This window comes from Ursus maritimus, unplaced genomic scaffold (assembly GCF_017311325.1).
Source record: "Ursus maritimus isolate PB19 unplaced genomic scaffold, ASM1731132v1 scaffold_23, whole genome shotgun sequence".
In the NCBI taxonomy this organism is placed as follows: Eukaryota; Metazoa; Chordata; class Mammalia; order Carnivora; family Ursidae; genus Ursus; species Ursus maritimus.
The window spans coordinates 35,084,243-35,098,020 of NW_024424786.1; the positions used below are offsets into that span (position 1 = coordinate 35,084,243).

Consider the following 13,778-nt stretch of genomic DNA (forward strand, 5'->3'; position numbering starts at 1 on the left):
TTTTTAATTTGTTAAGTCCTTCCATTTGTTTCCCGGAAAGCTGTCTGATTTTTTTAAATTACAACCACTACCTGAAGAGAGAACAAGAAAAGCAGCCTTGGCCAGCAGAAATGATTTAGTAAGTGGATCTGTTTCAATATGTAATGTTTTTAAAAGGAAATCCCCTCCCCTGGCTAAATAAATCTTGAGCAAATATAGAAAGAAGAAGTATAGATTCATTAGAAGTACATATTCGTTAGTCTGCTGCAGAGACCCTCTTGTCTCGGTTTGGCCCTGATCCTAGCTCTGGTTTTGTTGGCATGTTGCTGAAATTTCATTAGGTGTTTCCTCTTCCACGATCTGGAACATGCTGTTTAGAGTAGCCGGCCAAAACATGTGTGGTGACTCGCACTATTGACACTTTTTTCAGGTGATGAAGGAAATAGCAGAGCCCACCAGCCTGGACAGCCCATCTAGAAGCCACGTACCCTGAGAAACTGCCAAGTGAGCTTGGCAGATTTCCACCTCTGCTCAGACACTGTGGAAGAGGAGGAGGGACTTTGCAGGAGTTCTCTAATAATGAACACACGCAAAAGTATCCACACATGGATTGATAACAATTACCTAATAACGTTAAGTTTTTAAAGTATTTAATAAAAAACATACCTGTAGACATTGTGCTCCTGGATCTGGGTAGTATACACGAGCTGCGCCTGAGACATATGAGTGACAGAGAAGAGCAGAGAATGAGTGTCTGTTAGGAGAGTGTTGGCACTCATCTACACCCAGAATTAGAGGATGGTTTTAGCTTCTAAACGGGACTGATTAGTATACCTCTGAGATCTTTCACAAGGCAGAGGAATACCAGCCATCCCACAGCAAAAGGCCACATTCTAAGCAGAGTAATCAACGATGGGAACAAATAATAGTGTCCCTCTCCCAGCGCTGAAAGCACTGAAATAGAGAAGTTGATCGTACTCACATAGGAACCACAAAACAAACAAAATGAATCAGAATGAAGCCCTTTAACCAGATAAGATGGTGTCTAGGGGAAGACTATAGCACGACTAAATTTAACATACAAAAAAAATAAATAATGTGTGTCTCTAAAGGGTAGTTGACCAGCAACTCACTCATTTATTGAACAAATATTGATTGAGTGCCTGTAATGTGCCAGGGCCAGGGATGCAGCAGTAGAAAAACAAAACTAAATGAACAAACAAAAATTGTCTACCCCAACCTTACATTATGGTGGTGAGAAACAGGTAATAAAAAAAGGTAATAAGAAAAAGAATAAATCCATTAGTATGTAAAACTCATCAGGAGGTGGGAGATGAGAAATGGGGGAGATGGCAATTAAAAATATATTGATCAGGGAAGGACTCACTGAGAAGGGGACACGTGAGTGAGGATTCATAGAAGGTGAGGGAAATAAGCAGATATCGGGGGAACGTGGTCCATGGGGCCAGCACCCTGGAGCATCTGTGGAACAGAAAGGAGGCCAGGGTAGTCTGCACAGTGAACTGGTGAGACACGGATGGGAGTAAAAGGGGCCAGATCAAGCAGGTAGGGTGACCATATAATTTATTGTTCAAACTGGGATGTTTCTGAAAGTGAACAAGGGGAAGGTACCAAAAATAATTAATACTCCAGAATTTTTTAAATATATATTCATTGACCAAAAATTTGATTTTATTGCATTGATGGACCTACAAAATAATTCTGTTGAAAACTTAGTTTCCAAATAAAAATTTCTAGAATATTTTTAAACGACACATAGCTATAAACATTAATTTCTTTTAAGATTTATTTATTTATTTGAGAGAGAGAGAGCGTGCACACACAGGGGAGGGGCAGAGGGAGAAGGAGAGATAATCTCAGACTCCCCACTGAATGCCAGTAACCCCAAACATTAATTTTAAAAAAACCTTTTATATTAATTATTTGAATATTTTTAAACAGCACAGTAAATAATTATTCTTGATATAGATTCATATACCTTAATTGGTTACCTAGCCGTTGTTGTCTCTAACATTGTGATGTGGAAATTTTTCTGAAAGATGTCTTTTTTAATATGATCTTATTATTTTCATATTTTTTAAAAAATTGCAAACTTCTGCAGAGCTGCATTTTATGGTTAGTATATTTTGAAGTTGTTGACACTTTTAATTCATGCTTCTCTGTAAACCATAATTTTTTCAATTGAGAAAATACTCCCACTCGGCTGCTGCTAATTCTCTAAGTTCAGGGCATATTCTGCTAAATGGAGGATATCCTCAATTGTTTCTCCTATTAAAACGTAGAAATATTTCTGCCCCAATATTTTCACAGGTGCTGTATTTCTGCCACCATCCAGAGCACCTTTCTTCAATAATGTTTTTACAAGATGAGCTCTTAAGTTGTCTCTATTCATGATTCTTTTTAACATTTTGCCAAATGTAGATACTGGAAATCATGGGCCTTCACAATTCCATCCCATTCTGGTGGAGAATATAAATTTATCCAATTAAAATTAGAAACTCCATCAAAGGCAAGATTTTTCCAAAGCACAATTTTCAAATTAGGTAATTAAACTATCTGAGCTCTCATCTTTTAACTTGTTCAATTCCTCCCCAGCTTTTGTCAAGAGACATTTGAGCTCCTTCTTTTTTGCAAGCTTTGTTTTACATAATTGCAACTTGCTAAAAGCTTCAAAAGCTGAATTTTCATGCTACATTCACTGAATAATTTGATTAAATATTTCTGACTGATTTTGCACATAATGCAACCTATATTTAAGTTGCTTTACAAAGCGTTTTTTCAAAGGCTCAGGCATTTCTAAAATCTGATGGATGACAGGCAACACAGAAAAAGCTTATGCAGCCAGTGCTGAAATGTTTCTGTATTCAACATCAGCTTCTGTCACGAGAGCCGTGTAGATGAGTCAGAGATATGTACTGTGATTGCGTAAGCATATATTTGTAAATTTTGACGTTTGCAGTTTCGATTCTGATTGGTAGAAGCCTGCAGCTTCTTTGGATGCAGTCATGAACTTTAAGTACATCACAACCAATTCCAAGCACGTCTCTGCTTCATAGGCTTTTAAATCTGTAAAGAACATTTTTTTTTATCATAATTCTGTGCTCTACCAAAATTTGTATTCATATTACCACCAAAAAACAAAAAAACAAAAAAATACACCCACTTTGTCTTCAATGTTGAACTTCTCAACTAAATTTACAACGGCATTGACAATGTCAGATGTTTCAATTCTTTTTGACAGAAGAATGAATTTCCAAGTACTTTATTTCGATCCTTCGGATTAGATGAAAAAATGAAAGCTTTTGGAATTAACAAGTGTTCTGACTGAGGCGGCACTGATATAAAGCTGACATTATTTGGGAGTCAACTCAATCATCACATTTACTTTAGTTACAAGCACAAGGTACCTTGAAACTGACAATGAGCACAAACAATGTAGAGGCGTCACTTGATCCAAATGGAAAGGTGTGCTTCCCCACGACATGTAGACACACGTCCTGCAGCTGTACCTGTTAAATCATTGGGCACGCTCTTCTTAAACTGTTAACTTCTAAAGTAGGGGCTGATGCTTCTTGCCCATAGCTGAGTCTTCCTGTCTTCCAAGGGGGCAGTAACATCTCTACTTGCCTCCAGGGTGGCCAGGAAATGTTGGCAAATATTTTGGGCAAATTACACATTCCTCATCAATTTCTTGAGAAAATGAAACATGTAATTTTGGACTTGGTTTTGGTTTGAGCCAAAGGCTGCTAAAAGCATCTACCACAAAAATAAAAGCTTTGCCAAATAATAAAAATAAATAGCTATAGCTTTACATATACAATTAAAGCCAAAACTGCTTACTCGAGAACACTTAGATTATGCTACACTCAACGGCAAGAATGCTTATTAGCCTCTATTTCCTAAACATAATTTTTATGACATTAAGCCACAGTTTCCCATACTTTTTTCCTGGCCCTGAGGAGCCTCCATGTACCTCATGAGCATGAGTGGTGGTATACCGAGTGGCCAGCTGGGAAAAAAGCCTCAGAAGTTTTCCTGCCACCACCTAACACCAGCGGAGCCGGCCGTTCCTGACTGACTGCACTTAAGCTCTTAGCTTTAACAACCGTCACCCTGCGTATCATCCCTGGAAGGGTGCTTACCCGTTAGGATTCATCTGAACAGAGTCAGGGAAAGAAGAGATGACTTATGGAAATGTAATATAAATACATAAATATAAATAAAATATGAGAAATCTAGGGTAAATGGCAAAGCCAATAATAGATGTTGAGAAAACAAGCAAAAACCCAGGGCTCTCAAAGTGAGCAAAGACATACCCCACTAAGGTCAGCGTAAAGACCACCGTGGCTTTTACTTCAAATGGAGATGGAAATTCACAGTGGTGAGTAGAGGAATGACATGATCTAATTTAAGCTTTACGGGATCACTCTGGCTGCTATTCTGAAAATAAAATGCAGGGGGCAAGTGTAGCAAACCAGCTAAGAGCCTGTGGCTATGATCTTGCATTGAGGAGAAAAGACAATAGCCTCCTAGGAGACAAATAAATGTGCATCCTTAAAACTGTATATACGTAGTTGGACGGAAGAACAGTTAAAGGGGGAACAAGACACAGAATCAAATTTCATGTCCATGAAACCCATGATTTCATACCAAGTGTACGAGGATAAATCAGAATATTGTAGTTAACACCGCATATGAAGAGTATCTAACTTAATTCCTCTTAAACTAATTCCACTCTCATCAAGCAACTTCCTAATTATAAAATAGATTCAGGTAGACAGGAAGGGAATATTTGTATCAGCAAATACTATTCTCTGTTCTACTTGGTTTTGACTCTAGCCAGAAATTAATAAATTGGATTTCTGGGTTTTTCTTTTATACCATCTCTTATGAGTTTAGCTTGTTTGTGTTGGTTCCCTAGAACACCATCATCTGTAGGTAAACTAATTGAGTTTCCTAATACATTCAACAGAAAATAAGACCTGGAAAGCTGTGACCTTAGAAAAGTCACCTTGAAAAGACTTGTCTGAGTTGCCACTTGGCCTAGCCCAGGTGACCCCTGGTCTTGGTGAGTGCCATTCCCGTCAAACTGTGACATGCAGCTCTGATGCCCAGGCATACCAGAATATTCCGAGTAAACTAGGGAACACCGTGTTACCGTGCCCTCATCAGAAAAAAATCAGGTCTCAAAGGCTTATTCTTCTATGATGACTTTCTCAATTCTCATCCTTTCCAAACACAACCACCTTCAAGTTATCATAGAAGGATTTTTCTTTCTCTTTCCTGGATACATGATTCTCCTTTCACGTCATTTTATGTAAGATATAATCAATTTTCAGAAAGGACTCCAACTATATATATTCAAGGTACTCCAATAAATGAAAAGTTACCGGCAAGGGACTTGTATCATTCTGAAGAGAAAGGGTCTCTGAAGTCTCGGCAAGGTTACTCTCCTTTCTGGAGTGCTGATCCAGGGGAAGAGGAGCTGAGCTGGAGGATTCATCACTGTCCTGGAGGGTGGAGCGCTCCAGTTCCTCCAATAAGGCATCTATATCATAAGATACGAGAGAATCACATTACAGAACATGGGATGATTTCTCTTTTGGGAAGATTTCCCCCTTAAATATCACCCCTGTGCCTCCATTCACCTCCTTCTTCTCTTGGGTTAAGGCTACCTTCAAATATCTTCCCTTACTCCTTATTTTACTTCAAGAATATGGTCTGTTCTCCCAGAGGATGTTTGATGCCTCCACATACTGTGACCTATTTCCTATGGTTGCATCCAATTTCACAATATCACTCAAGCATTTGACTTCTTATATTGCAAGGTATTAATTTTATCATTCATTTAGGGTGGGTTGCCCACAAAGACCCCCAATTAAGAAAAAAGTAAATCCTATACATTTTTCCTATCAGAAAAGTACAAGTAATTACACTACAATTTTTGTAAATGTACCAAGACAATAATGCTTATTCTTAACCTGATTGTTTTTTTTCTTATATCCCAAGCACGTAACAAAATTTTCAAAACAAAGTAGAAGTATTCTGTCTTTTAGGATATATAGGGTAAAAAAAAAGGAGGGGGGGTCAAGGAGAAAAGAGATATTGCAAAATCAAGCAAGATGATGTTGCAATCCAAATCTTGAGATTTGTTTCTCCTGTAGTTTTCTTGGAAAAAAACCAATGCACTTTACAAGTATCACACTACCACTTTTCTGTTATGATGAAATTAATAATAATTAATAAAAATTTACACATTACAGGCACTATGCTCAGGAATTTATATATTTCATTTAGTCATCCTAATGCTTTAAGGCAGGCGATATTATTGTCCTTATCTTGTAGATCAAGAAAGAGACTGGGGGGGGTGCCTGGGTGGCACAGCGGTTAAGCATCTGCCTTCGGCTCAGGGCGTGATCCTGGCGTTATGGGATCGAGCCCCACATCAGGCTCCTCCGCTATGAGCCTGCTTCTTCCTCTCCCACTCCCCCTGCTTGTGTTCCCTCTCTCACTGGCTGTCTCTATCTCTGTCGAATAAATAAATAAAATCTTAAAAAAAAAAAAAGAAAGAAAGAAAGAGACTGGGGCGCCTGGGTGTTTCAGTCAGCTAAGCATCCAACTCTTGATTTCGGCTCAGATCGTGATTTCAGGGTTGTGAGATTGAGCCCCGTGGAGCCTGCTTAAGATTCTCTCTCTCCTTAATGCTTAATGAAATAAGTCAAGCAGAGAAAGACAACTATCATATGATTTCTCTCATCTATGGAACATAAGAACTAGAATGATCAGTAGGGGAAGAAAGGGATAAAGAAAGGGGGGGGTAATCAGAAGGGGGAATGAAACATGAGAGACTATGGACTATGAGAAACAAACTGAGGGCTACAGAGGGGAGGGGGGTGGGGGAATGGGATAGACCGGTGATGGGTAGTAAGGAGGGCACGTATTGCATGGTGCACTGGGTGTTATACACAACTAATGAATCATCGAGCCTTACATCGAAAACCGGGGATGTACTGTATGGTGACTAACATAATATAATAAAAAATCATTATTAAAAAAAAAAAAAAAGAAAAGAAAAAAGATTCTCTCTCTCCTTCTTCCTCTGCCCCTACCCACTCTCTCCCTCTAACAAAAAAGAAAAGGAAAAAAGAAAGAAAAAAACTAGTGTCACACTGCCACTGACGCCGGTCCTGTCTGATCCTGGGCTATCTGATCCCAGCCCCTGCACTAACTTCGTGTCAAAAATTCCGGTCCCCATACTCATGTGGATTTTCAGGGTCATCTTGGCATGACATGCTCTTCTCTGAAGCCGTTTCCTCATCTACATAATGAAGCAATTCTACTACAAATTTTTTCAAATTGTGGGTTGAGACCCATTAGGGATCTCTAGTGGATTTTTTTTTACCACAGGTCATGGTTTTTAGAAGTTTGCAAAGCAGTGGATTATATTACTTGACATTATTTGATTTCTGCAGATGAAAGGCTATGGGGAAATATTTACCAATGAATATGACATAATCCAGGAGTGAAAGGAACGGGTGGGTGTATTAATGAAATAAGATTGGCCATGAGTTGATGACTGTTTAAGCTGGTTGATGGGTACATTAGATTTCATTAAACTATTTTCTTTACTTTTGTATATTTTAAAATTCCTCATAATAAAAGGTTTTTTAAAAGAAAGAAAAAAGAAAAGAGAAAACTAACGTAGAAAGAGAAAGAAAAACTTGTTTTCTCATAACTTTACTAGCCAGATTCAATGCCAGTCTTCCAGGTTCCAAATTTTTGTTCTGTACCCCTCTATTAAGATATAGACATTTTCTATTTTCTAAGCTTTGCTTCAACCAGAAGTCATGGATCTTCTTGGATTCAAAATAAAAAGACATCTACAGCAGAGATTAGGGGAGAGGGGTGACCCCCTGTAAGAGAAGCAAACCATATCTCTAAGAGGAGAAGGCTACCCTTAGAAGCACCAGTGAACCAAAGTTAGTGAAATTCTCCCCTCTGGGTCATGAGTTAACAGGCCTTCTTTCTCTTCCTGTTTCCTAGGAGTGTACATAACACCAACACCCAAGATTATCTTGCCTCTGCCAGATTCCGTAATTTGCAGATGACTAATTTCAGTATGACAAATGTGGGATTATGAGGGGCGTGGGGCGGTATGAGATGGAAAACTCTGTAGTCCTTCCCTGTAGCCCTTTATCTGCAGAAATCCAATAATGTCAACAGTAGGATGAAAGCAATAAAGCGAGGTTGCTTGGGGGATCTCACTGGATTGGAATGATTTCATTCAGAGCCAGAGTCTGCTCCTGGTTCTCCTTTACCTAGCATTCCCGAGTAATGAAGGTTTAGGTAAAATCTGCTGGGTGGAAACAAACCATCAACGTTGGAGGAAGTACTGCAAAGAGGAAATATCCGCCTGCCTTTGCTGACTTGTCTTGCACCCTCTTTCTCTGCAGCAGGGAAGAAAGACCCACCCTAAGTCTTTTGGGTAGTTACTGAGCTGCTGACAACATGAAGAAACAGCTGAGGTTTAGATACCCAGATAGATTACATGAATGTTACCTCCTGGGCGGCTTGGCACTTCTTACATTTCTGGACCAGATTTCTCTACCGTTCATCCTGCTCAAGTAAATTTGCAAAACTGTGCAAATCTAATTTTTAATTCTTTAATTGTTGTTCTATTGGTTGGAACACCTGAGCCAACGCCCTGCTAAAATAGGAGATTGTCTTGTAGCTTTAATCAGTTTTGGTGTCAGGGGCTCCTGAGAGAGATGTTAAACACATTTATTGTCTTTCTTAGTTTTCTCCTTGGGAAAAACAAAAGGAGGGGGATAATACTTATTTCAGAGAGTTGTTTCAGACACTAACATGATTAATAATATGTAAAAATGTCAAGTTTTAGTTTAAGTCACTAAATATGTTTTACTTCCCTTTTGAATTACCTGCATGAAAGCCATTAGGTATTCCTAAAATAAGAAAAAAAGGCTAGATGCTAGTGAGCTGGACTTTGAACTCAAGCAGAAATGTGAACTTCCCTGACTCTCACACAGAGTAAGAATCTGGATTCTAGGGGCGCCTGGGTGGCTCAGTCATTAAGTGTCTGCCTTCAGCTCAGGGCATGATCCCAGGGTCCTGGGATGGAGTCCCACATCAGGCTCCTCTGCTGGGAGCCTGCTTCTTCCTCTCCCACTCCCCCTGCTTGTGTTCCCTCTTTCACTGGCTGTCTCTCTCTCTGTCAAATAAATGAATAAAATCTTTAAAACACACACACACACACACACGAATCTGGATTCTATTCCAACTCCTAAACACGTTGTACTCCAAGCATCGAAACAGACTTTACCTCCAAAACAGTTCAATATTTATTAAATACCACCTTTCCCTCTTCATTAACATCTCTTCCCTCCTGTAATTTGCCTATCTCCCTTTCTCTACTCCTCTAGCTCTCAAATTACACTCCAAACAATTAACAACACAAAGACAATATGCAAGATATGTTTTTTTCGTTGTTGTTCACACTTTTGACATACCGGAAACATACAAAAACCCAGAACATTGGGGAATTAATACAGCTTGGAAATTGAGTAAAAGGTTAGTGACTCAGTGTTAGTGAGGATGCCAGCAACAAATGTCAGCAAAGGATAAGGAATGAATCCCAAGAATGACAAACCTTCCATTACTCCAAAAATTGGAAATCTGGGATCTCTTTGAGCAATGTGGCCAATTGTTTCACCGCTGGTTTTAATTGTTTCAAATGGAAAGAGTATCATATTTGCAGTCCACAGTAATCTGTTCCTTCAGAATGCCTCTGAATAAAAAGCTTAGCAACACAATCACTGGAGTTTTAGCACTAATTCTCCTTGATTTAATACTAAACCAAGGAACAAATGAAACCACCCTGGCCTTTCTCCAACGTTTTCCGATGCCTCATTCTTCTTCCTCTATTCCATTTCTTCTCCTTATAACACCCCCTATATCCCTCTCCCTTTTCTTTCTTTTTCTTCCTAAATCTCAGATCTGCAGGTGCCAACTGTGTGACCGCCCTATGACCTTCAACAGCCCCCAAGGGGCAAATACTCATAATAAAATGGCAATCTCAATCACAATTCAGTCCAAAGGTATTTGTGCATAGTTTACCCTGGTAAACACCAAACTCTCAGCCTATTTGTGCCACTGAAAAGAGTGAACCTATGGTTCCCCAAAACAATCATAGTTCCTCATGCTTCACTCTTGGTTGGGCTGAGGTCATGAGAGAAGTGGAAACAAAATCTTCCAGCACCACCCTCCCTCTGGCTAGAAGTACACCCCACCACAGAGATGGCAGCCAAGTCTTCATTCCCTCAGAGTTTCTCCCCCAAGAAGGTCCTCACTCACCCAACTCTTCCATTGTCACACACCCAAGATGCTCTGGTCCCACAGGTTGTGAGGAACTGCTTTGGCATGTGCTGAAGAAGAGGACCGCAAAGGAACTGAATGAGACAGCGTGAAGCAGCCTCTATAACCCTTTTTGGTTCCTGTATTTGCTTAGCACTTCCTCTCTTTTGATTTGGTGAGTTTCTTTTTTCTCTCTCTCTCTTTCTTTCCTTCTTTCTTTCTTTCTTTCTGATAAGTTAGAGTTGAAAATAGGACATAGAAAGGTGGGTAGTAGGATTTGAGTTCTGTTAGTGCATTGGTGAGGGTGAGAAAGATTCAAAATTAACTTTGAAAAAATTGGGCACCTACTATGTGCCAGGATTCATCTTGAATTCATGGGATGACAGGCTTACACTTGTGTTTTTCCCCAGTGTGGGTATCCCACTGTGACTGTGATCAGAAAACCTGCTGTATGTGTATGAATGAGTGTGTGTGTGTGTGTGTAAAGCTGATGACCATGGAAGTGGTTTCCTTCATAAAATTTCCATCAGAGTTAACCAGCACCCAATTCATTTTGCTGTCTTTACTTACTTAATGATCCAGAAATTATGCTTACCTGCTTTCCTGAATAGACTGTAAATCCATTAAAAGGAGGGCAGAGTAGCAGTCATATTTGGATTTTCAGGGCTTGGTTACTTCTGTGGTCCAAAACGCAACTATAACGATCATGAAAGATGAAACTGGAAGACAAGACACAAGGTGATAAGCTGCAGATGTCTCAGGGAAGCAAATTTCTGCCTAGTTATATTGCCTAATAGCAGTTCCTCTGAAAAGGGACTCTGAGATTAACTTTCACCTTTTTTACTGCTTACCATTTCATTCACCTTTAATGAAATAAAACATTTACAAAAGACCTACTATAAGAAAGCAGTATGTAAAGAACTGTAATTATGGCTCTGTGAAACATAATATCTCCATTTTCTTTTTTTTTTTTTTTTAAGATTTTATTTATTTATTTGACAGAGATAGAGACAGCCAGCGAGAGAGGGAACACAAGCAGGGGGAGTGGGAGAGGAAGAAGCAGGCTCATAGCGGAGGAGCCTGATGTGGGGCTCGATCCCAGAACGCTGGGATCACGACCTGAGCCAAAGGCAGACGCTTAACGACTGAGCCACCCAGGTGCCCCTAATATCTCCATTTTCACTAGTGGCAAAATAGATTCAAGGAATAGTAGTAACTAAAGATAACAGAATTATAGATAGCTTTATTATTTACTATAATCCAGAGTTAGTTTCAGTCCCTGTGATCTTTCCTCTGCAATACCTGGTCTTTTTTCAGGGTGAAGTAAAGGAATCATTCATTCTCCCATTCCATTGTGATATTAAGATTTTATTATTTTTTTTAATAAAAAGGAGATTCCCACTCTGCATTACTTTGAGCAACCATTGGATGTCAGTGCTGTTCCAAAAGTCTGTTCCAAAAGTCCAAATGGGTTTGAAAAGATTCCCATCCACACTAATCCACCGTTTTTACAACTGAAGTGCCACTAGTCCTATGAAAGTGCAGAACACTCAATGGCAAATATAAAACATTTGCCTAATCTGTGGTGGTAACTGAGCCAAAACTTTGAAAGGAAATATGCACTTCAGCACTTGGCTTGCAAATATTAGACTCTATCTGCAGTTTAAATGAATGATTAATGTGAAATTTAAAATTGGATCCCTAGATCTTGTTTCCATCCGCTTTCTGTTGGGGGGGGGGAGGTAACCCCAGATGCTTTATTTTCCAGGGGTAAAAACGGTTCTTTCAAATCTCTCCTTTATTACAGTGCATGAAAGAAAAAAAAGAAGAAATGCTGGAGGCCCACCGCTGTCACTGAACGCAACTTGGAAAACAAATGGAAACTCCCATTTGACGCATTAGGATAATTCAGTTGCACGCGCTAGTGCACAGAAAAGTAATTTCTGACAAAGCTGCTAGTCTGTGCTTCCTGTGCAGCAGAAACATTCAAAACCACAGAAGCCAAGTGGTTTTGAGGCAGGGAGTAGGAAGGCGGCCTTCGGTTTCTGTGAGTAGGTCACAGAATCACGCTAACAACCCTTCCCCCTTCCCTGCAGCCCAGGGCCCACAGCCAAGTTAAGCAGCCGACGCCAGCTCCTTGGCACCAAAACATCTAGTAGAATAGCAACTCGACAATTCTTTCCAGACTTTTATTAAGAACCAAATGAGTGGTGGGAATTGTGCTACGCCCCGAGCACCCGACGGATCCAGATTCAGTCCCTGACCTCCAGAAGCTCACAGGTTAGTGAGTCATACACAGGATGACGAAGCGAATACTGCAGGCATGAACGCTAGGAGGTGCGAAGTAACCAATCCAAACTAAGGCTACTAACGTGGCCACCCAAAAAATGTTTCGCCAACACCAACTTAAAAAGTCGGGGAAACTAGCCCGAGCTATCCCGACCAGCAACTGGCTCGCCATTTCTGCTCGGATCTGTGAGGGAGTCGCGGCCTAACCCGGAAACACTACCTCCCTGAAACAGCAAACGCTGACTACAGAAAGAGTAAACTACCTTTCCCATCGTGCATCAGTCAAAAACCTCCCAGCATCCTCTCCGCCTCCGGTTCCTCATCTTTTTTTCCCCTAAAGCTTAGGATATTTAGGACTTCATTTCCCAAGATGCCTTTTGACAAGTTAACTCTGCGCATGCGCCAAGAGGCGGGCCCTCCTTGCCCTCACGACCCCGCCTCTGTTCTACCGCCGCCATTTTTTCAGAGACTTTCATCCGGCAGTCGACGGGGTTTTTTTTCTTAAAGGAGAAGCGACAACTCAAAAAATTTCCCCCTTCTTCCCGCAAGACCTGGCGGCGCTGGGGACAGAAAGGCCAGACAGGAAAGTGGGATCGGGGTGGAGGCAGAAGAACGCCAAAGCTACTTCCGCGGCTTAAGGAAGGATAGAAAGAGCCCTGTGGCATTAGCGGCTCCTTAGGGAGGCAGGTGCGCGCGCAGCCAGTCTAGGGTGCGCGCGAGGCGGGGAAAAAGGTGCGTTTTCCTCCACCAATCTCCTCGCGGGACCTACTCCTCCCACTACCCCTAGCGCGCGTTGAGCTCGTGGCGCGGGGGGTGGGGGTGGAGGAAGGTCACTTTAGGATTGTCGCGAGACGCAGCCGTTTAACGGTGAGAACGGGTGCGCGGGGAAGGAAACCTCGCGCGCTCCCTTAGAGCCGTTTCCTGATTGGTTGAAGGAAGGGGTGGAGGAGGGAACCCGGGACGTCGCTGCGTGAGAGACCACGAGGGGCAGGGCGAAGAAGCCTTCCCTCCTCTCCGATTGGTCCGCTGAACGTCTGTGGCGGGCGCGCGCGCGCCGCCAGCGATAGAGGGCCTTGAGTGGCAGGGGGCGGGGGGGGGGCGCCCTCGGAGCCGGGCGG

At 41.2% G+C, this 13,778-nt stretch overlaps 1 protein-coding gene across 2 annotated transcripts in view; it reads right to left on the reverse strand.

The window, feature by feature from the left end:
* LPXN (leupaxin) overlaps nt 1-10,442 on the reverse strand; it is a gene marked incomplete at its 5' end in the record, with an annotated part of 33,010 nt that extends 22,568 nt beyond the window's left edge. Inside the window, 4 exon segments of one of the 2 annotated variants that reach the window (XM_040639135.1) lie at nt 646-692; nt 3,408-3,509; nt 5,391-5,548; nt 10,372-10,442. In XM_040639135.1, coding sequence (XP_040495069.1) covers nt 646-692; nt 3,408-3,509; nt 5,391-5,548; nt 10,372-10,442 — 378 coding nt within the window. 2 annotated transcript variants of the gene reach the window in all.
* Between the last annotated feature and the right edge of the window lie 3,336 nt (nt 10,443-13,778).